The following is a 27,958-nucleotide window of genomic DNA, read 5'->3' as shown; positions in this document are numbered from 1 at the left end:
TTGTCTGTAAAGCTTTTGATTTCTTCTTCATATCTGAATGAGATCCTTGCTGGGTCTGGTAATCTGGCTTGTAGGTTTTTCTCATTCATCACTTTAACTGTGTCCTGCCATTCCCTTCTGGCCTGAAGAGTTTCTGTTGAAAGATCAGCTGTTATCCTTATGGGGAGCCCCTTATGTGTTATTTGTTGCTTTTCCCTTGCTGCTTTAACATTTGCTCTTTGTGTTTGACCTTCATTAGTTTGATTAATATGTGTCTTAGGGTGTTTTGCCTTGGGTTTATCCTGTCTGGGACTCTCTGGGTTTCTTGGACTTGGGTGGCTATTTCCTTACCCATTTTAGGGAAGTTCTCAATTATCTCCTCAAGTATTTTCTCATGCCCTTTCTTTTTGTCTTCTTCTGGGACAACTATGATTCAAATGTTGGGGCATTTAACACTGTCCCAGAGGTCTCTGAGATTGTCCTCATTTCTTTTAATTTTTTTTTTCTTTTTTCCTCTCTGCTTCATCTATTTCCACCATTCTATCTTCAACCTCACTTATCCTACCCTCTGCCTATTTTACTGTTGTTTCCCTCCAGAGTGCTTTTGATCTCAGTTATTACATTATTCGTTATTGATTGACTCTTTTTTATTTCTTCTAGGTCCTTGTTAAACTGTTCTTGCATCTTCTTGTCTCTAGTCTGTTTATCTGTAACTCCATTTTGTTTTCAAGATTTTGGATCATCTTTACTATCATTATTCTGAATTCCTTTTCAGGTAGACTCCCTATCTCCTCTTCTTTTGTTTGGTTTGGTGGATACTTATCATGCTTCCTTTGCCTGCTGAATATTTCTCTGCCTTTTCATTTTGTTTAGATTGCTGTGTTTGGGGTACCCTTCCTGTAGGCTGGAAGTTTGTGGTTTCTCTTTATTGTGGAGCATGCTCCCTGTGGGTGGACTAGTGGTTTGTCAAGATTCTGGTGGTTGAAGCTGGATCTCTTCTCTCCTCTCTCTGGAGTGCAATGAAGTGTCAAATAGGGAGTTTCAGGGTGTCTATAGGTTTGGCATGGCTTTGGGCAGCCTGTATTTTAATGCTCAGGGCTGTGTTCCTGCTTAGCTGGAGAATTAGCATGGTATGTCTTGCACTGGAACTTGTTGGCTCTTGGGCAGAGCTTGGTTTCAGTGTTGGTATGGAGACTTTTGGGTAAGTTGTTGTTTATTAATGTTCCCTGGAACCAGGAATTCTCTGATGTTCTCAAGTTTTGGAGTTAAGCCTACAGCCTCTGGCTTTCAGTCCTTCTCTTACGGTAGACTCAAGACTTCTCCATCCATATAGCACAGAGGATAAAACATCTAGGTTAACGGTGAAACAATTCTCCACAGAGAGGGGCACCTAGAGAAATTCACAGAGTTACACAGAGGAGAGGGAGCAGGAAGACAGGGGTGACCAGGAGGAGAAGAGGGGGAGTCAAAACGGGAGAGAGCAATCTAGCCAGTAATCAGTTCCCTAAGTGTTCTCCACAGCCCAGGACACCCAGAAAGATTCACAAAGTAGAGAAGAGAAAGGGGAGGAAGGAGTTTTTACTTTTTAATCATAATCCTAAGAAGATACATATGCATCTATCTATACATACACACAGACACACACATACACATCTAAGAGCTTTCCTGGTGGCTCAGATGGTAAAGAATCTGCCTGTAATGTGGAAGACATGGGTTCGATCCCTGAGTTGAGAAGATCCCCTGAAGAAAGGAACAGCTACCCACTCCAGTAGAATTGCCTGAAGAATTCCATGGACAGAGGAGCCTTGCAGGCTACATTCCATGGGGCCACAAAGAGTCAGCCACGACTCAGCAACTTTCACTTTCACTTTTTCATATACTTCTATATATATATATATACCTACATATACACACACACACACATATATGTCTTGTACAGCAGCTACTCTGGCTAAAAGTCTTAAAATACTCCTATTTTGAAATTGTCTTTAAGATCTATGATTGTTAAGCAGCCACCATTCATGTTTGCTCTTTATGCGTGTCCTCTTGTCTGGGAGCACCTAGAGGAGGGTCAGTGACTGTTTTCTCACTTGTTTGTCCCTGCAGGATCTGTCTCAGAAGTGTTCTTTCCAGCAAGTTGGAAATATGGAGGATACACCTTCAGCCCTCCTCTGCTGACATGTACTGACATGTTTGAAGCACACCACCTCCCATTGTGGCTTTTGCCACTGTACAGTGTCCACCCTCAAGTAAGTACCATCATTGGTATTGGTCTGGTAACTCCAAGATTCTGATGAAACTATATTCTAAAGGATTCTGATTAAACATAAGCCAATCTGTTGTGTATATAAAAGAAAGCATCCTTCTCACTGTTAGGTTACCTTCTGTCACATGGGCGTGAGCAGAGATGACTGGTTCCCTATGCAGGTCCATGCTCCTTGTCCCCAGGACACAGCTGTAGCTAGGAAGTATCTTCCTATCCAGGGACTGCATTTGTCTGGCCCTCCATAGACTAGTGTAACCATGTGACTTTCTCTCCCCAACAGGCTGGTATAAGAAGAGATATGGGCCTCTTTTGGACCAAGACTTTTTAAACAGTGGGATTTGCTTCTCCATATTGTCTTTTCCTTTCCTAGAGAAGGGCAGAGTGACGCACTGGAAGGAGGCTATGCCCTGAATTATCATATGGAGAAGAGCCACCAAGCAACGGGTATGGCTGCCTTGGAGGGGTTACAGGAACAAGAAATAAACTCCTATATTGTTTGTGTCACTAGATGGACTTGGGGTCCATCTGTTACATATGTTTAGCTTATCCTAACTAATACCAGTAGCAATGTAACGAACCTTGTACTACCTCACACTTGTTAAATCAACAACCAGTTACTATCCAACATCACTGTCGAAGCTATCAGCACTGTTGAATCTGATCTTAGATGACTGAGGTATCATTACTCAGCCAAGTTTGTATACCCTTACCCTTGAGATGAGTTCATCCCCGAGGAGATGTCAGATGTGTCCAAACATGTGGTACTCAACTCATACTGAGGATGCAACAGCAACTCAGCACAGTTACTATTTAACCTATTTTACCTTCAGTTTGCCACAAACTTGGTTCTTGGATAAATTCTTCAGTACAGATCTTTTATCTTTCTCAGATCCATATTCTTCTTCTTATCACACTTGCACACCTATCCCACCTTTATTCCTATCTTTGTGTCTGGCACTGTATATTATCTGGTTAACCAGTTATTGCTCAACATACCAACTGCAAGTAAAGTGTTACCACTCATCTTCCCTTAGGTCTCTGACTGAGATACCATATGACTTATGGTCAAATCTTCATGACCATCTTTAAGCTCTAGGCAAAACTTCCCACCTTTTATATCCTTCACCATCCTAATGCTTATAGCCAATAACCATACATCATACTATTCAGGGTCAGTCTCCTCAGAGGCTGAAGAAAACTTATACATCACTTCTATTTGTACACTTTAATACTGGAGTAACACAAAAAAAGAAGGCAGAGCATGTAAGAATTGATACTTTTGAATTGTGGTGTTGGAGAAGACTCTTGAGAGTCCCTTGGCCTGCAAGGAGATCCAACCAGTTAATCCTAAAGGAAATCAGTCCTGAATATTCATTGGAAGGACTAATGTTGAAGCTGAAACTCTAATACCTTGGCCACCTGATGTGAAGAACTGACTCATTGGAAAAGACCCTGATGCTGGGAAGGATTGAAGGCGGGAGGAAAAGGGGACGACAGAGGATGAGATGGTTGGATGGCATCACTGACTCGATGGACATGAGTTTGAGCAAGTTCCAGGAGTTGGTAATGGACAGGGAAGCCTGGCATGCTGCAGTCCATGGGGTCACAAAGAGTCAGACACTCCTGAGCAACTCAACTGAACACAAAATATAAGGCAATATATTTCTGGAAAATTCATACAGTGATTCTGGATATGTTGTGATAATTGATGACAAATATTTAGCTCTGAGCAGAGGAGAAAGCACTAATGAACTGCTGGAAATTCATCATTATGCAGAGAAGGTCTATTCTGCTCCATCTTTAAATGTACTTTCTTTAAAATTACCACCCAGGCAGAACAATTAATTTTCACATATAGGATACTTATTCCTTACGATTCCATCTTTCTTGAGTCAGATCTAGAAATACTTCCTTCATGGAAGCCTTTCCATTTCATCTAATTCATCTCAACCACTTGACTCCTGTCTTAATTTATTTTTTTAATATCTCTTAATCATTTATCTCTCCTGGCTCTATTAGAGCTCTCTATTGATGTCTTATTGAGTTTTACAATCAATCATTCTTCTCTCTTTTTATGCAATTACAACTGTATTTTCAGTTTTCAGCCAATTTTTAGATTCCCCCATTCACTGTTTTTTTATTTCCATTTTTCAAAAAATGACTTAAGCTAGATCCTCTAATTTTGAAGACATAGTTTAGGCTACACTTCAAGTGTAATTTAAGAGGGGCTTGGTAGTGTGAAAAGTTAGATCACCACTTGATTTTAAGATGGAATTCAGAGAATAGGAAAGCGTGAACTCACTCCTGTTGAAGTGGGTACATGTGAGCAGAAGGACACACTCACATTTAGCCCTCACTCAACACAGATTCACATCAAGATACTTTTCTCTATATATCTTTGATAGACAGTGTTAGAGAAACTTGGTTATTAAAGACTGTTCCTCAGACAATAACAAGGCATCACCAGGAAATTTTCAAATACAGAATCTCAGTGCCTGCTCGAAACTTTCTGAATCAGAGTCTTTCAAAATGACCTCCAAAATATTCACATGAACGTTAAAAGTTTGAGAAGCATTGTGCTGGCTGACCTCCTACATCTCGTCTGTTGTGGCATCACTCTCATAGTTTCCTAGATCCAAGAACACAGCAAAGTAAGCGGGAAAGAAGGTAAGAGATATGGAAAAAGTCCCAAGCAAAAAAGCACTCAGACAGCACTGCTTGAATGCCTTCTGCATGAGGCAAGCCACGTGCTAGGGACTTTGTCTCAAACCTCCTCACCTCAGCAGCATCACCCATGCACGTGGCTGAGGCAGGCAGTCCAGGAACATCAGCAATCATATGATGGGCAGGGTAAGCAAAGGGGCAGGATGGAGTTTATTCCCACCGTGGGCCAGGAAAAGCTTGAGATTTCAACATACATGTATTTTAATGACGACCTCCAAATACCTCAGAATATTTTCTAAAAGTATCATCCATGCCTGGAGCTCTATCTGGTGCTTCTGGACTTAACGTCTCACTAAATGAGAAAAAGAGAAAGAACTATCAACCTCTAACTTCGGAGAGATATCAAACACTCAGGCATTGAATTCAAAGGAAACAAGAAGGAAGCACAGTGACATCCTGGGAAACACATTATGTGTATCTACACATACCGTCGCTTCCCAGGTGGTGCAGTGGTAAAGAATTCGCCTGCCAATGCAAAGGGCACAAGAGACCTGGGTTTGAGCCCCAGGTCAGGAAGATCCCTGGAGAAGGAAATGGCAACCCACTTCAGTACTCTTGCCTCGGAAATCCCTGGACAGAGGAGCCTATTGGGCTACAGTCCATGGGGTCACAAAGAGTTAGACATGACTGAAACATGCACTTAGACATGCACACATACATGCATACATACCATTAACTGAGGCCATAAGTAATGGAAATTAAATGGATCTAATTTCCCCAACCAGTCCATCCTAAAGGAGATCAGTCCTGGGTGTTCATTGGAAGTACTGATGCTGAAGCTGAAACTCCAGTACTTTGGCCACCTCATGCTAAGAGTTGACTCATTGGAAAAGACCCTGATGCTGGGAGGGATTGGGGGCAGAAGGAGAAGGGGACGACAGAGGATGAGATGGCTGGATGGCATCACTGACTCGATGGGCATGAGTTTGAGTAAACTCCAGGAGTTGGTGATGGACAGGGAGGCCTGGCGTGCTGTGATTCAAGGGGTCGCAAAGAGTCGGACACAACTGAGCAACTGAACTGAACTGACTGAATTTCCCCAGTAGAGTACATTTTCTATTTTCTTTTTAGCTTAGATATACTTTTTGGGTACTGAAAGGTCTCCCCTTCAAGATACATAAACAAAAATATACAGACACATTTCTATATACAATTGAAAGCTTTATATGGGTGCCCTAAAACTCATCTATCATCTATGGTAGCCTTAGGGATCCCAGGACTCTATACTAAGGATTCTTCAATTATAATGACTCCTCCATTTTTTCCTCATAATGGTAATATTATCAATGTGGTTTAGATGGTCTATATGTCTTAATTTCGGCATCAGTAGTTTTAGGATTTAGTGACTCAGAGCATTACTTCATGCCATTTTCAAGATCTTGGCATCCACAAGAGGAAGAATTAAAACATTTCTTATGGAAGAATAAGGCAAATATGCCATATCTTATGAGATTGGATTGAGTTTCAAATGACAACTGCCAAAGGAAAAAATTTCCTTCCAGAACTCAAAGCACACAACATAGTCACTCAGGCCATTTGGGGCTGGCTTGGTTCCTAAGTTATAAAATGAGACTTGAACTACTGCCTAATTTCCTTGTATACTTCCTAATATTATTAAGGATTGAAATTGCACGAATATTTTTAAAATGTCCTTGAATTTAATTTTACATTTTATAATTCTGACATTGTTGACAGCTTTTTTTAGTGTGTATTCTTTTTTATCCCATGGAAAATGATGGTAAACATTTTTAGAAATCTTTCATAAGATTATTTAGGCAAAGGTGTACTTGACATTGCATTTCCACATGTAATAATAATCCATACACTTTGTGTCTGTACTTGGAACATGAGGAAACAAAATAAAAATTAGGTAAAATGTGAAAGAGATTTAGAGATGGACAATGTGGAGCCTTTAAATCATTAAAGCATTCTATCACTATGTACCTTCAGACACCTATAACATAGTTCTCTGGTTGCACATCATCTTTCATGAATATTCTATTTTTTTCCTGAGTGTAAAAATTATCAACAAAGCTAACTAGACAAAGAAAAATAATAAGAAAAAATTAAAACAAAAAAATGTTTTTAAAATATCTTCCCTTTTATGCATTTTTAAATTAGATTTTTGTACCTATACACAGGTGTATCTTTTGAAAAAGTCTCTTCTTGTCCTTCTTTTTTCTCTACCCTCACTCCTGAGACCAAAGTACATGTTGTAATATGTCAGTACTTTTTTCTTCTTACTACTAAATAATATTCCCTTGAGACAATATGTTTTATTTATCCATTTATCAGTTAATGAATATTTGGATCATTTTTACATTTTGACTATTAGGAATAAAGCAGCAGTGAACATTCATGAATAAGATTATATGAGGATGTATTTTTCTTTTTGTCTGGATATATAGCAAGGAGTTAAAGTTCTGGGTCATATAATAACCCTGTATTTAGCATTTAGAGGAACATGAAATTGTCTTCCAAAGAGGGTGCACATTTTACATTTCCACTATCAGTCTATGGGAATTCCACTTGCCCCACCGCCTCATCAACATGTGTACTTTTCATGATAGCTATATTAGTGTGATGTCTCACTGGGCTTTTGATGTGCATTTCTCTTATGACAGATAATGCCAAGCACATTTCTTCATATGCTTATTTGCCATTTGTATATCTTCCTTGGAGCAATGTCTATTTAGGTCTTTTACTCATTTTTAAAATTAGATTGTCTGCTAATTGTTGAATTGTAAAGTTTTTCTTTAATTAGTTTATGTTTACTTAAGGAGAACTGCTTTATGGAATTTTGTTGGTTTCTGTCAAACCTCAACATGAATCAGTCATAGATATAGATATATCCCCTCCCTTTTGAACCTCCCTCCCATCTCCCTCCCCATCCCACCCCTCTAGGCTGACACAGAGCCCCTGTTTGGGTCTCCTGAGCCATACAGCAAATTCCCATTGGCTCTCTATTTTACATATGGTAATGCAAGTTTCCATGTTACTCTTTCCCTACATCTCACCCTCTCCTCCCCTCTCCCCACATCTGTAAATCTATTCTCTATGTCTGTTTCTCTATTGCTGCCCTGTAAATAAATTCTTCAGTACCATTTTTCTAGATTCCATATATGTGTGTTAGAATATAATGTTTATCTTTCTCTTTCTGACTCACTTCACTCTGTATAATAGGTTCTAGGTTCATCCGCTTCATTAGAACTGACTCAAATCAAATGTGTTTCTTTTTATGGCTGAGTAATATTCCATTGTGTATATATATCACAACTTCTTTATCCACTTCTCGGTCCATGAACATCTAGGTTCCCTTCATGTTCTAACTATTGTAAATAGTGCTTCAGTGAACAATGGGGTACACGTGTCTCTTTCAACTTTGGTTTCCTCAGGATATATGCCTAGGAGTGGGATTGCTGGGTCATATGGTGGTTTTATTCCCAGTTTTTTAAGGAATCTCCATACCATCTTCCATAGTGGCTGTATCAAATTTACATTCCCACCAACAGTGTAAGAGTGTTCCCTTTTCTCCACACCCTTTCCAGCATTTATTGTTTGTAGACTTGTTAATGAGGGCCATTCTGACTGGTGTGAGGTGATATCTCATTGTAATGAATTGTAAAGTCTTTTGCTATTTTTTTTTTTAACATATGCTGGAGACAGGCTCTTATCAGTTACACGCTTTATAAATACCTTCTCCCATTTGTTGGGTTGTTTTTTTTATTTTCCTAATGATGTCCTTAGTAAAACAAATGTTCTAAATTTTAATGAAGTCCAATTAATCCTTTCTTTTGTCTGCTTGTGCTGTAGGAGTAATATCTAGAAAGTCACTGACTAATCCAAGGATATGAAGATGTACAGCTGTTTTCTTCTGAGTTTTATAGTTTTTGGTCTTACATTTCATTCTTTGCTCTACTTTAATTTTTTGTATATAATATGAAGCAGGAAATCAAACTTCATTTTTTTGCATATCACTATCATTTATTGAAAAGAACATTATTTATTTGTCATGGCAGTCGTCAAAAATCAACTGACTGTAAAAGCAATGGTTAATTTCTAGACTCTCAATTCTATTACAGTATATCTGTATATCTCTCCTCAAACCACATCACATTATCTTGATTGCTAAAATATTATTACAAATTTTAAAAATTAGAAGTATAGTCTTCTAAATCTGTACTTTTTCAAGACTGTTTTGGCCTTTTTTGAGTGACTTGAGTTTTAATATGAATTTTAGGATCATCATAAATGTCTACAAAGAAGCAAGCTGAACCTTTAACAAGACTGTATTGACTTTCTAGATCAATTGGGATATCTTACCAATATTAAATCTCTGATACATAAGCTCAGGATTTTTTCTATTTATTTACATCTTCTTTAATTCCTTTCAACATTATTTTGTACTGTTCAGACTTATTTTATTTTTAGTTTTATTTTATTTAAGTTTTAAACTTATTTTATTAAATATATTCCTAATTATTGTATTATTTTTGTGCTATTTACATAGTATTTTTAACTTCATTTTCAGATTGTTCATTACAAGTACATAAAAATACCACTGATCTCTGTAAATTGATCTTGTGTTCTGAAACTTGTTGAACCTTGTCCATTCTGATAGTATGTTGATATACTCCTTGGAATCTTGGGATTTTCTTTTTACCTACAAGATCATGTTATATACAAAGAAAGTTTTACTTCTTCTTTCTCAATAGGGATGATTTTTCTTTCTCATTTTCTTGCCTAATTTCCCTCTCTGGAACGTACAATACAGTGTTCAATAGAACATTGTTGTCTCATTTCTGACCTTAGGGGGAGAGCATTGTTTTTCACTGAGTGTTTTCATTTATAAGTAGGAGGTCAGCAGTAGGTGGGCATTATATAGACATTTATTTTCAAATTGAAGAAATTCTCCATTTGTAGTTTTCTGAGAGTATTTATCATGAATGTGAGTTAATTTTGTCAAATACTCTTTCTGAAAACATTATTAATAATCAGGTGACTTTTTCCTTAGCAGAAAATAAGTTGATTGTATTTTTTTATTTTCAAATATTGAAATAATGCATTCCTAGAACACAACCACTTTGGTCTTTGTGTTTAACTATTTAAAAATCCTGCTGAATAATTCATGTGCTAAAAATTTGTTAAAATCATTGCTCTGATATTGGTTTGTGTTTTTCTTTCATGCACTCTTTTGTGTTGTTTGTATTGTCAGGGGAGTGTGTAATTTCCTTGGTTCTGCCTCATAGTAACAAAAATTTGAAGCAATGGACCAGCATTACAGCCCCTAGACAGACCAGTGTTATAGCTCCGTGTTACAGCTCAGTTTTATTTAGAAAGTAAAGGAAAACACATCCTCGAGGCATGAGGGCATGCCAACCCAAAAGACGCAAAGAGAAGAGAGGCCCCGGGCCCAATTTTGGCTCCTCTTTTTATATGCTTTTTCTCCTCCCCCTGGGCCTGCCCTATGTAAACTGGGCTAGCAGGAGTGCTGTTTGTTCACCTGAGGTCCTCACTTCAGTCCTCGGACCTTTCTTTGTTCTGTTTTTGAGAGCTTTTCCCTTCCTTGTCTTTTAGCCACCATCCTCCTAGACTCCTTTTTCCTTTTCTAACTACCTAACACTATCAAGATAATACATTCACAAAATGAGTTAGAATGTCTATATTTCTTTTCTATTTTCCATCAGAGATGCAGAACTCACATGAATTACTTTGAAAATGTTTGGTAGAATTCTCCAGTGAGACATTAAGGCATGGAGATTTCATCTTTAGTTTATTTTTAAATTATGAATTCAAATACCTTAATAGTTGTAAGTTATTCAAATTATATCATGTTGGGTGAGTTGGCAATTTGCACTTATTGAGGAAATATTTCATTTCATCTAAGTTGTAATATGTATGAATAGAGAGTTACTGGTAGTATTCTTATTATTCTTTTGATGTCTGCAAGATATAAAGTGATACTTCACTTTTGCTTATTTTTTCTTTGCCAGTCTTGGTAGATACATGTCAACTTAATTTACCTTTCCAGAGATCCATGTCTTTCATTGAATTTTTCTATTGTTTTTCTGTTTTGATGTGTATTGATTTCTGCTCTTAGTTTTATTATTTCATTTATTCTGCTTGCTTTGAAACGACTTTGCTTTTCCTTTTCTTATTTCTTGAACTGGGAGTTCAGATTATAGTTTTGATACTTTTTTCCTCTTCTTAAAGTAAGCACTTAGAGTCATAATCTTCCCTTGTGTCCCTGCTTTATTCACACCCAGGGTTCTCATATTTCATATTTTTGTATGGTTTTAGTTCTTTTTATTCATTAAGGTTTGCTGTATGTCCAAGGGTAGTTTCTGCCTTGTGTAATTGATATGTGTATTCTGGTACTATTGAGGGGACTGTTCGTCAAACGTCAGATAGATTTTTGGTTGGAAGATATTTTTTACTTCTGTATTCTTGATGAAAATTTCTATTGTTCTATCAAATGTGTTGGATTTTCCTTTGTTTATTTATCCTTTAAGGTCTTAGTTTTTCTTCATATATTTTGCAGTGCTGCTGTTTGGTACAAACACATTAGGATTTCTATGTCTTCTTGATTGATTGGCTCTTTGATCATTATGTATATAACTTTGTCTCATGTAATATCTCAGTTTCTATCTCTGATCATCATGTAATATCTCTGTCTCAAATTTTATTTGCTCTGTATTCCACATTATCTGCTATTACTATTGAAACTCTTACTTTCTTTTATTAAATTTTGCATCGTATAAATTTTTCTATCCCTTTTATGTTCAGCCTTAAAGGACACAAATTAATACTTAAAGTGAACTTTTTTTCATAAAAGCAGACAGTGGGTAATGATATTTTTAAATCTGTTCTGTTACTCTTTTTTAATTGCTATATTAGACCAATTACGTTTAATGATATTATTGTTAAATTAAGGCTTAACAGACATGCCATTTTTTTTGGCTTTAATTAATTCTATCTGCTTTTCAATCTCTATTTACTTTCTCCCTGTATTACTGCAGGTTACTTAAAGATATTTTATTATTTATTTTTTTACTTTCTAACATTTTTTCAGAATTCTATTTTAATTATCTGTTGTGTTTTAGATCACATTTTTATAGCCTTTTTAGTTGTTGCCTAGATATTACATTATATATGCATATATTAAAGTCTGCTATTTTTTTTTTAATTTTACCAATTCCAGTTAAGGATAGAAAAATTACTGCCACCTGCATTGTCTTACCCTCTCCATTTTAAAAATAATTGTTTTACATATCTCCTCTAATATATTGAGAACCACACTAGATAGTGATCCTCAAAAAATTTTAAAAACTCTAAGGGGGAAAATATATTTAGCCATATTTTAACTCTTGTTTTTTATGCCTTCCTCATGTTTCAAGATTCCTTTATGTGTCATTTCCTTTCTGTACAGAGAAGTTTCTTTAGCCAAATTTTAGGTATATGCTGAAGACAAATGTATGGATGCTTTAAATCCTTATATGATAATTCTAACATAAGGTACCTTGATACTGATATTGTTGATTGTCATCATCATATTGGAAACTGGACATTTTGGTGTTGTAAGAATCTGAATCTTACTTAACCATTGCTTTAACAGTCAGGCCTCCTATGAAACTCCTGTGGTGGTTAAAGAGGGGATGTTGCCTCGATATTGCCAGGTGGGTACAGAAATCAAGATTCTCCACTCTGGCTCCACTGACCCAGCAGGTGTGAGCCTTCATGTTAGCACAGGCAGAACTTGGAGTTTTGGCTCTCCACTAGGACTCTAAAAACACTGCCGAAGCTGGGAGAGGAGAAACACCTCCATTTCCAAAAGATCTCAAAGGATGCCTATTTATATTGATGACATTAATGGTCAGAGAGGTCATACCTTCTGAAATATCATTGCCCTAGTGTACAATTCCACCCCAAAATTAAATTCACCCCATGAGAGGTGGGGAGAGAGACCTAGAGACAGTGTTGTACTGAAACATTCTCCATTTTCCATCCTAGACAGCATATTAAAAAGCAGAGACATGACTTTGCTGACAAAGGTCCATACAGTCAAAGCTATGGTTTTTCAAGTAATCATGTATGGATGTGACCATTAGACCATAAAGAAGGCTGAGCACTGAAGAATTGATGCTTTTGAACTGTGGTGCTGGAAGACTCTTGAGAATCCCTTGAGAGTCTCTTGAGAGCAAGGAGTTCAAGCCAGCCAATCCTAAAGGATATCAACCCAGACTATTCATTGGAAGGGCTGATACTGAAGCTCTAATACTTTGGCCATCTGATGCAAAGAGCTGACTCATTGGAAAAGACCCTGATGCCAAGAAAGATTGAAGGCAGGAGGAGAAGGGGATGATAGAGTATGAGATTGTTGGATGGCATCATCAATTCAATGGACATAAGTTTGAGCCAACTCCAGGAGATAGTGAAGGACAGGGAAGCCTGGCATGCTGCAGTCCATGGTATCACAGAGAGTTGGTCATGACTGAGTGACTGAAAAAGAACAAAGTTTCCACTGTATGATAAAAGCATTCTTCCCAAGTTCACATTCAGCGACATCTCATTGGTAGCTTAAATTGATCACAGTGGGTTTTGTTTTTCTCAGATATATAGTTGTTAAATATTTACAAGCAAAGAACCATCAAAGCTACCTCCTACTTCTGCGAAATGGAGTTGAGATAGAAATTTGAGAAAAATTAGATTCTAACTTCTTGCATGTCTGAGTTGTACACCTGAGGGAAAAATAAGCTATTCTTTAGTTCACACAAATTATGTCAAATAAACAAAACTTTGAGAATTGTAACTTTGGTTCACAGTTTTTAATCAGTTCAGTTCACTTCAGTCACTCAGTCGTATCCAAATCTTTGCAACCCCATGGACTGAAGCACGCTAGGCTTCCCTGTCCATCACCAACTCCCAGAGCTTGCTCAAACTCACATCCATCAAGTCGGTGATGCCATCCAACCATCTCATTCTCTGTCATCCCCTTCTCCTTCTGCCTTCAATCTTTTCCAGCATTGAGGTCTTTTCCAATGCATCAGTTCTTCACATCAGGTGGCCAAAGTATTGGAGTTTCAGCTTCAACATCAGTCCTTCCAATGAACATTCAGGACTGATTTCCTTTAGGTTGGACTGGTTTGATCTCCTTGCAGTCCAAGGAACTCTCAAGAGTCTTCTTCAACACTGTAAGTTTAAAAATGCTAATTCCTCAGCACTCAGCTTTCTTTATGGTCCAACTGTTATGTCCATACATGACTACTGGAAAAACTATAGCTTGGACTAGATGGACCTTTGTTGGCAAAGTATTGTCTCTGTTTTTTAATACGCTGTCTAGGTTAGTCATAGCTCTTCTTCCAAGGAGCAAGTATCTTTTAATTTCATGGCTGCCGTCACCATCTTCAGTGATTTTGGAGCCCAAGAAAATAGACTGTGACTGTTTCCATTGTTTCCCCATATACTTGCCATGAAGTGATGGGACCAGATGCCAATATCTTAGTTTTTTGAATGATGAATTTTAAGCCAGCACAAGATGGCAGAGTAGAAGGATGTGCACTCAACTTCTGTGAGAACTCCAAAATTGCAACTCACTGCTGAACAATAATTGATCAGAGAATGTTGCATCCCACCAAAAAAAAAAAAAAAAAAAAAAAAAAACCCAGTGTAAAAGGGCAAAGGAGAAGCCCCAATAAGATGGTAGGAGGGGTGAAATCATATTTAGAATCAAACTCCATACCCACCAGAGGCCCTTGGAAGGCTCAAGCAAAACCTGTACTCACCAGGACCCAGAGACCCCACCAAGACTGAGCCAGACCTGCCTTTGAGTGTCTCCTGTGAAGGCACGGGTCAGCAGTGGCCTGCCATAGGGATAAGGGCTCTGGCTGTAGCAGACCTGGGACACACAGCATGTGGCATAAGCTATTTTAGAGGAGGTTGCCATTAGCCCCACCATAAAGCTGCCAAGCATACAACCCACAAACTGCAGAACAATTATACCAAAGAAATTCTCGCATTGTTAAGAAAGTTCCAGGACCCACAACAGATTTCCCAACCTGAAGATCCAGCAAAAGGACTGAGAACCCCCAGGGAATTTGACTTTGGAGGCCAGTGGGGAAGAACTTCCACAGGACTGGGGAAACAGACTCTTGGGGGGCACAAACAAAACTTTGTGCATACCAGGAGCCAGGAGAAAGGGGCAGCGTCCACACAAGAGACTGAGCCAGACTTGCCTGTGAGTATCCAGGAGTCAGTCTCTAGCAGAGGCATGGGTCGACACTGGCCTGCTGTGGGGTCAGGGGCACTGAATACAATAGTGTGGGCCTGAGTCCTTTTGCAGGAAGTCACCATTACCTCCATGATCCCTACCCACAGTTCCGCCTCATCCAAACAACAGGGAAGGAACACAGTCCTGCCCATCGACAGAGAGTTGGATTAAACATTTACTGAGCATGGCCCCACTCATCAGAACAAGACCCAGATTCCCCATAGTCAGTCTCTCCCATCAGGAAGCTTCTAAAAGCCTCTTATCCTTCTCCATCAGGGCAGACAGAATGAAAACCACAATCACAGAAAACTAACAAACTGACCACATGGATCACAGCCTTGTCTAACTCAATGACACTATTAGCCATGCCACGTAGGGCCACCCAAGACGGACGGGTCCTCGTGGAGAGTTCTGACACAACATGGCCCACTGGAGAAGGGAATGGCAAACCACTTCAGTATTCTTGCCTTGAGAACCCCATGAACAGTATGAAAAGGCAAAAAAGTTTTTAATACTGTACACTAAAATTACTGGACTTTAGGTCTTGAGGGAGAAAATACATTTAAGTGAAAATTTTATATAATGCTCACATTATTATAATAACCATTCTAAATGACCATCTGACTATGACATTAGTGCTCAGACAGAATCTCTTATTTTCTCAACATTTAGTAAACAAATATATAGAGTACCCATTACATGACTGAAACTATATTGCTTGTGTTGAACAGAGAGAAGACAGAGTACATAAATAAATTTGCTTAATTAAATAAAGGCTATAATGAAAATGGGCTTCCCTTGTAGCTCAGTTGGTAAAGAATCCGCCTGCAACGCAAAAGGCCTGGATTGGATCCCTAGGTTGGAAAGATCCCTGGAGAAAGGAAAGGCTACCCACTCCAGTATTCTGGCCTGGAGTCGCAAAGAGTCCAACACAACTGAACAACCTTCACTTTCACTTTCATAATGAAAATACCATTGGATGATGAGAAATACAGTGGTTTAAGAATGTTCTTTAATTGTGTGGTAAGTGAAAACATCTCAAAGGATATATCAGTATTTGAGTTGAGATTTGAATAATAAGCAAAAGTCATATATGCTGAAATTTCAGGGCAAACATGTAAGGATGAGATGTGTAAAAACACAGATTTTAATAATCAACATATATAAAAAATAACGTAATTCTCTCAGAAAACAGTGCCTTAATATCACCATATAAAAACCATAGAAACTGCCTTTGTTAATTATTTTTCTACTGTTTAGCATTCCAATGAAGCATAAAATGCTCTTTCATTAACACACTATGGTTAATATAATGGTCTTCAAAAAATAAAAATTTTAGTTCACATTATATTTGGCTTTTAATTGTTAAAAAAGTTTTTATGCATGCTACAAGTTATATGACAAATATATTTTGCCTTGAACTTATTATATTTACATTGTAACTTAAAATTTCTTTTTTCTTTAACAAGATTGTGGTTTATGCTCTTGGCCACTGCATTCTAAACTATTTGCAAAAGAATTTAATTGTTAAAAATTAACACAATCAGGGCTTCCTTGGTGGTCTGGTAGTTAAGAATCCACCTGACAAAGCAAGGGACACTGGTTCAATCCCTGGTCTGGGAGGATCCTACATGCCGTGAAGCAACCAAACCCATGAGCCGCAGCTACTGAGTCTGCACTCTAGAGGCCACAACTACCAAGCCCATGTGCCTAGAGCCTGTGCTCCACACAAGAGAGGAACCACTGCCTATGAGCCCGAGCAACACAACCAGGGAGGGGCCCTACTCGCCACAATTAGAGAAAGCCTGTGCACAGGAATGAAGTCCCAGCACAGTCAAAAACTAAAATAAGTAAATCTTTTTTAAAAATATATTAAAAATTAATAGTCATTGAATTAATTCTTCAATGTCAATTTGCCCTTTATCTACGTTTATGTGGTAGTACTATCAGAAGAGGGAAGAAGCTTCAGCTGAAGACAGCACATTTAAATATGGAGCTACTTTTCCTGATTGGTAATACAGTTTAGCATCTGTGTTAATACAGATCAGACATCATTTGTGATGCTGGTAATTAAAATTTGTAAAATTATAAAAACTCATTGTACTGTTATAGGAAAGGTTACAAGAAATTTATCATAATTTCCATTTGGATCTATGTGTGATTGTTGCTATACTATCATCTGTGAAATTGGGAGGAAAACTGTTCTTGTTTACTTAATATCACTTATTACTATTAATTCACCAATAATTCCCAGGCATGTGCTAACTTCCTTCATTGTTTATGGAATGTCCTACCTCCCAATTTTTTGACAACTGAAACTTAAAAATAAAATGAACCTTTCTTATGTGCAAAGAACCATTGAGGCAACCTTATATTTCATGTTTATATTAAAAGTTGCACAGAAACACCCTTAAAGCAACCTCTCTTTGAAATGCAAACACAAGAGAGGACTTCCTGATATAGTCCTCAATTTCACTGATGGACCATACCCTGAATTAGTTTCTGAAAGAGAGCTGTTCTTTATCTTTGATAGTGAGAACTCACCTGATCACAAAGGAAGCTACTGTTTCTTGTGCCAACTTTATCACAATCACAGGGTCTGCAAACATCTATGGCTGAAGGATCTGCACCAACTTGTCGGAAAAAGTAATCCTTACACAGCTCACAGTTCTTTCCTGCATCAGGGAAAGGTTATGCATTATGACTTCCAATTCATTAAGATCAGCTGCATAATTCAAAATTAAAGACTGTATTCCTTTGAGGGAATTCTATAATTTTCGGGATGTCCATTTTAATGTACCTTTCATCTCTACCTGCCAGTTTAGTGATCCACAGCATATGAAACAATGAACCTGTTACAAACTGTGCTTTACTTCATTAAACTCCCATCTGTTATATAATACCACACTTCTAAAAACCTGTGCTTTGCAGGGGCCCATGCATTTTGAAATAGTTTATTTCCAAACTTAAAACTTTAGTTTCAGATCAGGTACTGAATCTAAATCAAATATGAAAAATTGCTACATACAGTTGGAAGCAAATAAGCATATAGTATTAAAATATTTTTCTGGAACTAAATCTGATAAAATAGAAGACTACTCTTAATGTAATTTATTATTCTATAGTCAATGTGATTAAAAGTGAATGCTTCTATTGGTGCCTATGGCCATTATTTTTCATTTCAAATATCAAAATACATTTTTATATTTAGCTACTCCAAATAAATTTCATATTAAACGTTAGGATATCTTGACACTTTAGAAATATGAGCTAATTCCTGTTGCTTACAATTTATTATTCAGAAAATTTTCTTTTCCATCTTATATTACAAAATAATCTAAATTAGAGGAAATTTCTAAAGTAAATATGATTAGCATATCAGATCACTGAAATAAAACTCAAGGCTGTCAATTCCCTCTTTAAACATGCTGCACTTTTGCTCAAATACTGCTGAAATTGGCCCAGTGTTAGAAGACTGAAACTAACTTGGGCATCCCTCGTAGCTCAGTGGGTAAAGAATCCGCCTGCAATGCAGGAGACCCGGGTTCAACCCTTGGGTCAGGAAGATCCCCTGGAGAAGGAAATGGCAACCCACTCCAGTATTCTTGCCTGGAGAATCCCATGGACAGAGGAGCCTGGCAGGCTACAGTCCATGGGGTCACAAGAGTCAGACACAACTTAGTGACTAAACCACCAACATGAAAATAACATAATCAAATGAAAAAATCACATTCTAATGGATATTGACTATGGGCTAATTAAAAATAAAATGGATTTATGTCTAGGATATTTCCATTTATATATGCTGATGACTCCCAAATTTATATCTTCAATCTTGAAATCTCTCCTTTATTAATCATCCAATGAATATTTATTGAGTGATTACCACATTCCAAATACTATGCTAAGTGCTGAGGAAAATACACAATGCACCCTTTTTACAGGGCTATCTTATAGTCTAGTAGGTAAGAAGAATCTTAATTAAATAATTACGGGAATAAATATACATTTAAAAGCTGTGATAAGCATAAGATGCCAGTCAAGTATATAGATTATACTCATCTTCTCTGAAGAATCATGGAAGGCTTTCTTTAAGAAAGGAGTTTCAGAACTGTGTGTCTGTCTGCCTTGGTTCAGTTCAGTTTAGTCACTCAGTCGTGTCCAACTACTTGCAACCACATGGACTGCAGCACGCCAGGCCTCCCTGTCCATCACCAACTCTCAGAGCTTACTCAAACTCATGTCCATTGAGTTGGTGATGCCATCCAACCATCTCATCCTCTGTAGTCCCCTTCTCCTCCCGCCTTCATTCTTTCCCAGCATCAGGGTCTTTTCCAATGAGTCAGTTCTTCGAATCAGGTGGCCAAAGTATTGGAGTTTCAGCTTCTACGTCAGTCCTTCCAATGAATATTCAGGGCTGATTTCCTTTAGGATGGACTGGTTGAATCTCCTTGCAGTCCAAGGGACTCTCAAGAGTCTTCTCCAACACCACAGTTCAAAAGCATCAATTCTTCAGCACTCAGCTTTCTTTATAGTCCAACTCTCACATCCATACATCACTACTGGAAAAACCATATCCTTGACTAGATGGACCTTTGTTGGTAAAGTAAAGTCTTTGCCTTTTTAATATGCTGTTTAGGTTGGTCATAACTTTTCTTCCAAGGAGTAAGCGTCAAAGAGAGTTTATTCTTTGTTTCTTGGGAACATACAGGGAACATGTTCAAAACAGAATTTGCCATTTTCTCCATAAGTTTGACCCTCCTGTATTCTATCTAAATGGCTGGTACCAATTTTGACTGCTGCTCAAATTAGAGTGTTAGTCCTAAGTTCTGACTCTTCTTACTTCCCTTATCTATAGTCTGCACCTTGCTCAGAAAATGCCATGGCTTTCTACCCCAAATATCTACTGGATCCACTCATATCTATTCACACCACCTTAATTGTCTTCTCACATTATTTTTCATCTGAACTTTTGAAATACCTGAATAACTGGTTTTCCCAAACCACTTTGACCCTCTGCAAACCATTCTCTATAACCTGATGGATGTTTCAAAAACACAATACTTTCCCGAAGTGCCCATACGTGGCATCTCATTAACTTTAGGGTACAAGTCAACCTCTTTATCGTATTTTAGATGGTCCTCTAGCATCTGAGCTCTGCCTTTCTTCCTGGCTCCTTTTCTAACAATCAACCATTGGCACTTCTGCGAATGCGCCATGTTTCTCTTTCCTCTCGGCCATTGTGCCACTGTTTCTCTTACTGGAAAACTTTGTCTGCACCCTAATATCACCCTTACTCGCTCACCTGGTTAACTCCTACTCCTCTTCTCCCCTCTGGCATTCATCAAACCTTTTAATTGTTCCTTTAACAGGGTGTCTTTACCACCATGTGGGCTTCCCAGGTGGCTCACCGGTTTAAAAAAAAAAAATCTGCCTGCCAATATAGAAACACGGGTACAATCCCTACATCAAAAGATCCTCTGAAGGAGGAAATGGCAACCCACTCTAATATTCTTGCCTGGAAAATCTCATGGACAAAGGACCCTTGTAGGGTACAGTTCATGGGGTCACAAAGAAATGGACACAACTCAGTGACTAAACAAAAACAACAACAAACCACCACCATGTAATAATCCATACAAAGACAATAAAATTCATCATCTTATTAATTTTTATATTCCCAAAACCTAGCCAAGAGCTTGTACCATTTTAGGTTACCATTAATTGTCTAACAAATTCATCATGCTTCAAAGTAGCATAATTTCAAACCCATCAGACTTGGGCCATTATATTTTACAAATTCTGATATTATCTATTTCTGCTTTTAACATATCAGCCTTTCAGAAAATAGCAATTTTTCAATAACTAGTCAAAATGCTGGTTGGTTCTTGGAACAAGACTTTAATAGTTAGTTTCTGCTTTTAATGACAATTTTTAAAAAGGGGATTCCCAGATTATCAGAGTCCATGTCAAATCTGAATGCAAACATCTCTACATGAGAATCCAGGAATAGTAGAAGATCTGGGTCATACAAGAAAATTTGTTTTTAGGATATATACATTCAGAATTGGAGAAGGAAATGGTGACCCACTCTAGCATTCTTGCCTGGGAAATCCCATGGATAGAGGAGCCTGGTGGACTACAGTCCATGAGATCTCAAAAGAGTTGGACACAACTTAGTGACTAAACAGCAACAACAATACATTCAGAATGATACAGCAATTCTTGATTTATCCAAGACATATTTATGATCTAATTAAATGGTGTGAATTTATTTTAAAAAACCCTTTTTCCTGAAATTATATAGCTTAAGTCTCCAGTATTTGAAAGCTATGCAATTGGAATAATGAAGATTTGGTAAACCAGAGTCGTTTTCAAACTTAATAGTATGAAAGCACTTTCTTAAATAAAATAGCAATATATAATTTAAAATAATATGCATTATATGTAGGTCAAGTCTATCTTTGTTATTCGTGTTATCTGCTAGTTACCTGCAGTGTTATGCTCACAGTCATCACAGACACCTCCACCTCCTCTGTAGTGCTCAGATGGAAAGGGATCCACCGAGATGTTGTAGTGGCAGCTTCTGGAATGGCTGTTGCACTCACAGGGTTTACAGTTAAAGGCATGAACGTGATCACTTTGGCGGAAAGGCTTGTCATTATAAAGAGGCAGGCAGCGATCACACTAGAATAAAGTAATATCAGGTTAAAGCTATATTTTCTCTTTTTATTTACCTATCAGGTACTTTCACCAGATAGAAAGCTAATAAAAAGTTAAAAGCCAGACACTACTGTATTTTTTAAGTGTTTTATACATCAGAAATCAGCATATTACAGGCATGATCACACAGATTTATAAAAGTGAAAATGCAAGCTGAAACAATGTAAAGTGATCTTAATAACCAGTGGGGGAAGTTATGATTGTTTCACAATCTGAAATTTTTTCTCAAAACATTAAAAACTTGACTTTTAAGTCCTGGTTCTACCAAGTAAAAAGCTTGGAGTCAGCACTCCATCATAACAAAAAATAAAATGTGGAACAGAATGAAAAAACGACGACTTTCCCTGCATCCCTAAGTGGGGGACGCAAGGCAAGCAGCTGTCCCTAAGATGGGAGAAGCAGGCAAATACAGGGAGCCTCAGCTATAGGAGGCCAACAAAGGTCTGTCTAGTCAAAGCCATGATTGTTCCAGTAGTCATGTATGGATGTGAAGAGAAAAACAAAACACAAGGACTGTGAGAAAACTAAAAAAGTAGCAAAATACACATAATAGGAATATCAGAGGGAGAAGAAATATTGGAAACAACAAAATCCATTACACTGAGGTATATCTTTTTCAAACCACAGAGAACTAAAGAAAAAATTCCAAAAGAGAAACCAAAATTAAAGACACTGAGCATACAGTTACTAACTAATGACATCCAATTTCTCTTCAGAAAAATGTAAACAAGAAGAGAATTGCATGAAATACTTAGTGTTGAGAGAAAAAACCCACCAACCTAGAATTATATACTCTGCACAATCATCCCTCAAAAGTGAGGGAGAAATAAAGATGTGTAAGACACACACAAATTGAAAAGATGTGTTGCCTGTAAACCTGACTTGGAAGACATTTTAAAAGTTTTGTAGAGAAGAGAAAAATAATATAGGCAAGAAACTTGGACCTACATAAAGAAAGGAAGAGCATCAAAGAAGAAGTAAAGATGAGACTATTAAAACTTTCAACAGTTAAAAATGTAAAGGGAAATATATAGAAAATATTAAAACAATAAATTATAATTTAATATTATAAACCTTGAGAATTAAATTATTTTGTTAAAAAGCATTATCTTAAACAGTGCTTACCTTCTTATTCTATAAATTTCCATATAAAACAAGCATCTTTTCTACATGTTGAGAACTGTCATACTCTTTTTCTAAGCATGGATCAGCCTACTTACATCATTTACATGTTTGTGCTTTCATCAGCATGAAATATATCTGAGAATTCTTTAAGGTAAAGTTTTTGTCAACATCACTTAAGCTAGGACATCTTTACCTATTCATCACAACCAGTGTCCTCGTTTGTGCTAAATTCACCTTAAGTTGCTCTGCCTGCATATATATATGCAAATGGTAGCACTGATCAACTATTTTGTTTGTAAGAAGAAATGTTTAATTGAAATTCCACTCCCAAAACATTTTCTTTCCATCATTTCAACAATCATTGTTTTTTTAATATTCATACTCATAAATGCCAAATGAGTTTATCACTGACAAAGATGTTACATAACTACAAGCTTCTTTGTGAATGAAATAATTAATGAATATGCACAGACCAGTTACCACAGATTGAAAGAAGAGACATGATTGGTCACTGATCATGATGTGCAATGATTATTTATTTAGTAATTTGTGGACTGAAGAGCCAGCAGTAAAATTATATAAAATCTACATTTTATATAATTATTTACAGTTAATATACCATAATAACTAATATATGAAACTTTTTAGAGGACTGATGCTTAACTAAACTATGGTAAATAAAATTCATGCATATTGGAAGTGTGCAGATGCAATTGCATGTATAAGTGAAGAAAACTTTTCTAAGTCACATGAAACTTGTTACGTACTGGATCAATTAAAGCTAGAATTTTTTTAAACTAATTATTTAGCTTATCTAATAAAAATACAATTTATGGACCAAGCCAATTAAGCAACAATTCATAGGCACTGAGCTAAAATTTTAGGCTAAATGTGTACTTAACAAAAGTAGTAATATCCATTTTATAAAATAAAGTAGAAAATAAAATGTATTGACAATTCAAATGTCAAGTGATAAGTCAAAATATTTAAATGAGATGATTTTTTCAAAACTTTTCATATATATTTTTTCTTTTTCAAAATTGGGACTGCACATGTGCACACACATATATATCCTATATTCAGTTCAGTTCAGCCGCTCAGTCATGTCCAACTCTTTGCAACCCCATGAACCGCAGCACGCCAGGCCTTCCTGTCCATCACCAACTCCCGGAGTACACCCAAATCCATGTCCATCGAGTCAATGATGCCATCCAGCCATCTCATCCTCTGTCGTCCCCTTCTCCTCCTGCCCTCAATCTTTCCCAGCATCAGGGTCTTTTCCAATGAGTCAGCTCTTTGCATCAGGTGGCCAAAGTATTGGAGTTTCAGCTTCAACATCAGTCCTTCCAATGAACACCCAGGACTGATCTCCTTTAGGATGGACTGGTTGAATCTCCTTGCAGTCCAAGGGACTCTCAAGGTTTTCTCCAGCACCACAGTTCAAAAGCATCAATTCTTCAGCACTCAGTTTTCTTTATAGTCCAACTCTCACATCCATACATGACCACTGGAAAAACCATATCCTTGACTAGATGGACCTTTGTTGACAAAGTAATGTCTCTGCTTTTTATTTATTTTTTTTTAATTTTATTTTTTTTCCATTTATTTTTATTAGTTGGAGGCTAATTACTTTACAATATTGCAGTGGTTTTTGTCATACATTGAAATGAATTAGCCATGGATTTACATGTATTCCCCATCCCGGTCCCCCCTCCCACCTCCCTCTCCACCCGATCCCTCTGGGTCTTCCCAGTGCACCAGGCCCAAGCACTTGTCTCATGCATCCAACCTGGGCTGGTGATCTGTTTCACCCTAGATAATATACATGTTTCGATGCTGTTCTCTTGAAACATCCCACCCTCGCCTTCTCCCACAGAGTCCAAAAGTCTCTTCTATACATCTGGGTCTCTTTTTCTGTTTTGCATATAGGGTTATTGTTACCATCTTTCTAAAGTCCATATATATGTGTTAGTATACTGTAATGGTCTTTATCTTTCTGGCTTACTTCACTCTGTATAATGGGCTCCAGTTTCATCCATCTCATTAGAACTGATTCAAATGAATTCTTTTTAATGGCTGAGTAATATTCCATGGTGTATACGTACCACAGTTTCCTCATCCATTCGTCTGCTGATGGGCATCTAGGTTGCTTCCATGTCCTGGCTATTATAAACAGTGCTGCGATGAACATTGGGGTGCACGTGTCTCTTTCAGATCTGGTTTCCTTGGTGTGTATGCCCAGAAGTGGGATTGCTGGGTCATATGGCAGTTCTATTTCCAGCTTTTTAAGAAATCTCCACACTGTTTTCCATAGTGGCTGTACTAATTTGCATTCCCACCAACAGTGTAAGAGGGTTCCCTTTTCTCCACACCCTCTCCAGCATTTATTGCTTGTAGACTTTTGGATAGCAGCCATTCTGACTGGCGTGTAATGGTACCTCATTGTGGTTTTGATTTGCATTTCTCTGATAATGAGTGATGTTGAGCATCTTTTCATGTGTTTTTTTGCCATCTGTATGTCTTCCTTGGAGAAATGTCTGTTTAGTTCTTTGGCCCATTTTTGGATTGGGTCATTTATTTTTCTGGAGTTGAGCTGGAGGAGTTGCTTGTATATTTTTGAGATTAATCCTTTGTCTGTTGCTTCGTTTGCTATTATTTTCTCCCAATCTGAGGGTTGTCTTTTCACCTTGCTTATAGTTTCCTTTGTTGTGCAAAAGCTTTTAAGTTTCATTAGGTCCCATTTGTTTATCTTTGCTTTTGTTTCTAAAATTCTGGGAGGTGGGTCATAGAGGATCCTGCTGTGATTTATGTCGGAGAGTGTTTTGCCTATGTTCTCCTCTAGGAGTTTGATAGTTTCTGGTCTTACATTTAGATCTTTAATCCATTTTGAGTTTATTTTTGTGTATGGTGTTAGAAAGTGTTCTAGTTTCATTCTTTTACAGGTGGTTGACCAGTTTTCCCAGCACCACTTGTTAAAGAGGTTGTCTTTTTTCCATTGTATATCCTTGCCTCCTTTGTCGAAGATAAGGTGACCATAGGTTCGTGGATTTATCTCTGGGCTTTCTATTCTGTTCCATTGATCTATATTTCTGTCTTTGTGCCAGTACCATACTGTCTTGATGACTGTGGCTTTGTAGTATAGTCTGAAGTCAGGCAGGTTGATTCCTCCAGTTCCATTCTTCTTTCTCAAGGTTACTTTAGCTATTCGAGGTTTTTTGTATTTCCGTACAAATTGTGAAATTATTTGTTCTAGTTCTGTGAAAAATACTGTTGATAGTTTAATAGGGATTGCATTGAATCTATAGATTGCTTTGGGTAGTATAGCTATTTTGACAATATTGATTCTTCCAATCCATGAACATGGTATATTTCTCCATCTGTTTGTGTCCTCTTTGATTTCTTTCATCAGTGTTTTATAGTTTTCTATGTATAGGTCTTTTGTTTCTTTAGGTAGATATACTCCTAAGTATTTTATTCTTTTTGTTGCAATGGTGAATGGTATTGTTTCCTTAATTTCTCTTTCTGTTTTCTCATTGTTAGTGTATAGGAATGCAAGAGATTTCTGTGTGTTAATTTTATATCCTGCAACTTTACTGTATTCGTTGATTAGCTCTAGTAATTTTCTGGTAGAGTCTTTAGGGTTTTCTGTGTAGAGGATCATGTCATCTGCAAACAGAGAGAGTTTCACTTCTTCTTTTCCTATCTGGATTCCTTTTACTTCTTTTTCTGCCCTGATTGCTGTGGCCAACACTTCCAAAACTATGTTGAATAGGAGTGGTGAGAGTGGGCACCCTTGTCTTGTTCCTGATTTCAGGGGAAATGCTTTCAATTTTTCACCATTGAGGGTGATGCTTGCTGTGGGTTTGTCATATATAGCTTTTATTATGTTGAGGTATGTTCCTTCTATTCCTGCTTTCTGGAGAGTTTTAATCATAAATGGATGTTGAATTTTGTCAAAGGCTTTTTCTGCATCTATTGAGATAATCATATGGTTTTTATCTTTCAATTTGTTAATGTGGTTTATTACATTGATTGATTTGCAGATATTAAAGAATCCTTGCATTCCTGGGATAAAGCCCACTTGGTCATGGTGTATGATTTTTTTAATATGTTGTTGGATTCTGTTTGCTAGAATTTTGTTAAGGATTTTTGCATCTATGTTCATCAGTGATATTGGCCCGTAGTTTTCTTTTTTTGTGGCATCTTTGTCTGGTTTTGGAATTAGGGTGATGGTGGCCTCATAGAATGAGTTGGAAGTTTACCTTCTTATGAAATATTCTGGAAGAGTTTGAGTAAGATAGGTGTTAGCTCTTCTCTAAATTTTTGTAGAATTCAGCTGTGAAGCCATCTGGTCCTGGGCTTTTGTTTGCTGGAAGATTTCTGATTACAGTTTTGATTTCCTTGCTTGTGATGGGTTTGTTAAGATCTTCTATTTCTTCCTGGTTCAGTTTTGGAAAGTTATACTTCTCTAAGAACTTGTCCATTTCTTCCAAGTTGTCCATTTTATTGGCATAGAGCTGCTGGTAGTAGTCTCTTATGATCCTTTGTATTTCAGTGTTGTCTGTTGTGATCTCTGCATTTTCATTTCTAATTTTGTTAATTTGGTTCTTCTCCCTTTGTTTCTTAATGAGTCTTGCTAATGGTTTGTCAATTTTGTTTATTTTTTCAAAAAACCAGCTTTTAGCTTTGTTGATTTTTGCTATGGTCTCTTTAGTTTCTTTTGCATTTATTTCTGCCGTCTCTGCTTTTTAATATGCTGTCTAAGTTGGTCATAACTTTCTTCAAGGAGCAAGTGTCTTTTAATTTTATGGCTTCAGTCACCATCTGCAGTGATTTTGGAGCCCAGAAAAATAAAGTCAGACACTGTTTCCACT

The 27,958-nt window shown here is 37.3% G+C and overlaps 1 protein-coding gene across 2 annotated transcripts in view; it reads right to left on the bottom strand.

The window, feature by feature from the left end:
• USH2A (usherin) overlaps positions 1 to 27,958 on the bottom strand; it is a 903,825-nt gene that overhangs the window by 754,879 nt on the left and 120,988 nt on the right. For both annotated transcript variants that reach the window (XM_070474523.1, XM_070474522.1), the window contains exons 9-10: positions 21,728 to 21,923; positions 17,781 to 17,911 (exon numbers count right to left, since the gene is read on the bottom strand). In XM_070474523.1, the coding sequence (XP_070330624.1) occupies positions 17,781 to 17,911; positions 21,728 to 21,923 (327 nt within the window). The remainder of the gene's footprint in view (positions 1 to 17,780; positions 17,912 to 21,727; positions 21,924 to 27,958) is intronic.

The sequence above is a fragment of the Odocoileus virginianus genome, chromosome 11 (assembly GCF_023699985.2).
Source record: "Odocoileus virginianus isolate 20LAN1187 ecotype Illinois chromosome 11, Ovbor_1.2, whole genome shotgun sequence".
Lineage (NCBI taxonomy): Eukaryota > Metazoa > Chordata > Mammalia > Artiodactyla > Cervidae > Odocoileus > Odocoileus virginianus.
This window is presented reverse-complemented; position numbering and strand designations above follow the sequence as displayed.